Source organism: Gekko japonicus, unplaced genomic scaffold, assembly GCF_001447785.1.
Source record: "Gekko japonicus isolate JY-2015 unplaced genomic scaffold, Gekko_japonicus_V1.1 scaffold4238, whole genome shotgun sequence".
Classification (NCBI taxonomy): domain Eukaryota; kingdom Metazoa; phylum Chordata; class Lepidosauria; order Squamata; family Gekkonidae; genus Gekko; species Gekko japonicus.
The window spans coordinates 35,079-37,883 of NW_015173815.1; the positions used below are offsets into that span (position 1 = coordinate 35,079).

Sequence of the window (2,805 nt, forward strand, 5' to 3'; positions counted from 1 at the left end):
AGGGGAAGGGAAAGGAGTTTGTAAGCCGCTCTGAGACTCCAAGTGAAGGGCGGGGTATAAATCCAACCTCTTCTTCTTAGCACATGAGTTGTTGAAGGGGGGGGTCACTTGTGGGGACGCGCTTCTTCATAAACAGCCCCTTCCCCAATGTGCAAAAGTGTTTTCTTTTTAATTTGCTGTGAGGTTCCCCCCCGCCCCGCCATGGAATGTTCTAGCAATGGTAGCCTGAAGTAGGCATTGCTGGGTTTTGTGCCTCACATGATTGTGAACCAGGTGTCTTTGGACGCTCGCAGAGAGGGTGTGAACAGAAATAGCCCCTCCTCTGTTCGTCCCTGGATTCTGCTAATCGGTGTATGCTGCTCCTGAGCATGGAGGCTTCACTTGCAGCACTGAGTCAGCTAATAGCTATTGCTCGGCTAGTACTTCTCAAACCTGTCTCATTTGGGGTTTTTTTTAAGCTGCCTGCCTAGTCACCGTCACAACATCCTGTGGCAAGGAATTCCACTCGTTTAATTATAAGCTGGATGAGGGAAGCGCTTCCTGAAAGTTGCCTTGAACCTGAACTCGGCCTGGTTCGCTGCATAACCTCAGCTTAACGTCTAACAGGTTCTGTTTCACCGTTTGCGCTCCCCCGCCCTCGATCATAATTATATTCTCTCTTTCCTCTCAGGCGTGCGTGAATGCCGTCGCGCACCGTGCCACTTGATTCATAACTCACAACTTGCTTTTTGATGCGAGCGTCAAAGTGGCTCGGATGCTTCCGTAACTGAAATCTGTGATTGGGTACACTTTTCGTTCAAGGCACTCGGATTACCAGAGACGTGTAAAAATGTTGAAACAAAAAATAAACACATCCATTTTTTAATCCTTTCCTTCCTCCAAGGTTCCCTCATGCCTGGTTCCCCCCACATTAACACTCTTACAGTATCTCCCTGATGCCTGCCCTTCCCACTTTCGCCGCCTGTTACACATTAGCACTAGAACAGTATACAGAACCATATTGCACAACCTCTATCATCTGGCAATAAAAGTAATGACCAGTTGCTCGCAGGCCAGATAAAAGCCCCGGGTGGGCCGATTCCGGCCTCCGGGGCCGTATTTTTGACACCCCTGTGACAGAGGTTTATTTATTTGATTTATACCCCGCTCTCCTGTAGAGAGTTGACAAAGAGAACTTTTTCTCTCCCTCTCCCAAAGTATTAGAACTCGAGGGCCTCGAATGAAGCTGATGGGCAGTAGGTTCAGGATGGAAAAAAGGAAATACTACTTTACATGGAGAGTGATGAAAATGTGGAATTTTGCTGCCAGAGGATGCAGTCATAGCCACAGGAATAAACAGCTTCACAAAGGGATTAGATGGATTCATGGAGTACAGGTCCCATGTTGGCTGAGGGGATCCTCCACATTCAGAGACACTTCCTAGCACATTCAGAGACACTAAATCTCTGAATCCTAGTGCCAGGAAGCAACATCAGGGAAAGGTCACGGCCTCTCTGCCCTGTTGTTGGCCCTCCAGAGGAACTGGTTGGCCACTGAGACACATGGTGCCAGACAAAATGGACCACCGGTCTGATCCAGCAGGGCTCTTCTGATGGTCTTCAACCTGGAACATACATAACTGTGCTGCCCCCCCCCCCCGCATTTTTCTCCCTTTCCTAGTCCGTTTCAGCAACCAAGCCTGGATGGATTCTTCCTCCACGTAGGCCGCATGGCTAAGAGAGCCCTTTGGAGAAATCCAGGGGACACTCGAGGGGCATCCGCTACCTTTCCGGTGACTCTCTCTCTCTTTTTCTCTTTGTTGGCAGGATTTGTGGTGGGCCAAGCTGGATTATACCAATCCCTCGGGATGTTCGTGGTAGCGTACTTCATCATTGGCATGACGGTCCTGTCGGTGTGCGCCATCTCTACCAACGGGGCCTTGGATGCTGGCGGTGCTTATTGTATCCTTCCTATCAGCAGGGCTCTTTTTGTAGAAAAAGCCCAGCAGGAACTCATTAGCATAATAGGCCACACCCAACAGCAGAAACTCATTAGCATATTAGGCCACACCCCTGACAGCACAGCTCATTAGCCCATTAGGCCGCACCCCCATGTTGCCAGAAGTGTGGTCATCCAGCCACATCCACCTTTTGCTTCTTATTCTGTTTACCTTGTTTGTTGTCAAAACCCAGGGCCCTTTTTTGTAGCAGGGACTCCTTTGCATGTTAGGCCACACACCCCTAATGTAGCCAATCCTAATGAGTCTCTGCTGTTGGATGTGGCCTATTATGCTAATGAGTTCCTGCTGGGCGTGCCCAACTTGGGAGCCAGCCGGACCTCCGTTCCTGTGCGTTCCTGCCCAAAAATAGCCCTGCCTATCTGTGCAAAAGATAATTTTTTAAAAAACCACGTACTGGTAGTAATTCGTTATTTATTTATTTATTTATTATATTTATACCCCGCCCATCCTGCAAACAGGCTCAGGGCGGCTAACAAGAGCGGTACAATGTACCTAATTGGCATAACCATAAAAATTTAAAACGACATAAAATACATACTCATTCATATTACATAAGAACAGGGGTCATTTCGTAGAAAAAGAGGTGCAGGAGCTCATTAGCAAAACTTATTTGTATGTGCCACACCCCCTGACATCACAGGAAGTGTGTCAGAAGGCAACACCCACCGCTCAGGCTCCACTGGACTGCTTTGGATTGCTAGCTATTGGGGGGGGGGACGTCCAGATCTGCCCTCACAGAGGGGGGAGAGCTTGTACCTGAATAAAACTTGGTCTTAAAGGTGCCACTGGACTGTTTTGGATTGCTA

At 48.6% G+C, this 2,805-nt stretch overlaps 1 protein-coding gene across 1 annotated transcript in view; it reads left to right on the plus strand.

Annotated features, from left to right (window-relative positions):
* Positions 1 to 1,805: 1,805 nt before the first annotated feature.
* The window catches only part of LOC107120820 (solute carrier family 12 member 9-like), a gene marked incomplete at both ends in the record, with an annotated part of 43,437 nt that continues 42,437 nt past the window's right edge, over positions 1,806 to 2,805 (plus strand). The window contains one exon of the mRNA XM_015423590.1: positions 1,806 to 1,940. Coding sequence (XP_015279076.1) covers positions 1,806 to 1,940 — 135 coding nt within the window. The remainder of the gene's footprint in view (positions 1,941 to 2,805) is intronic.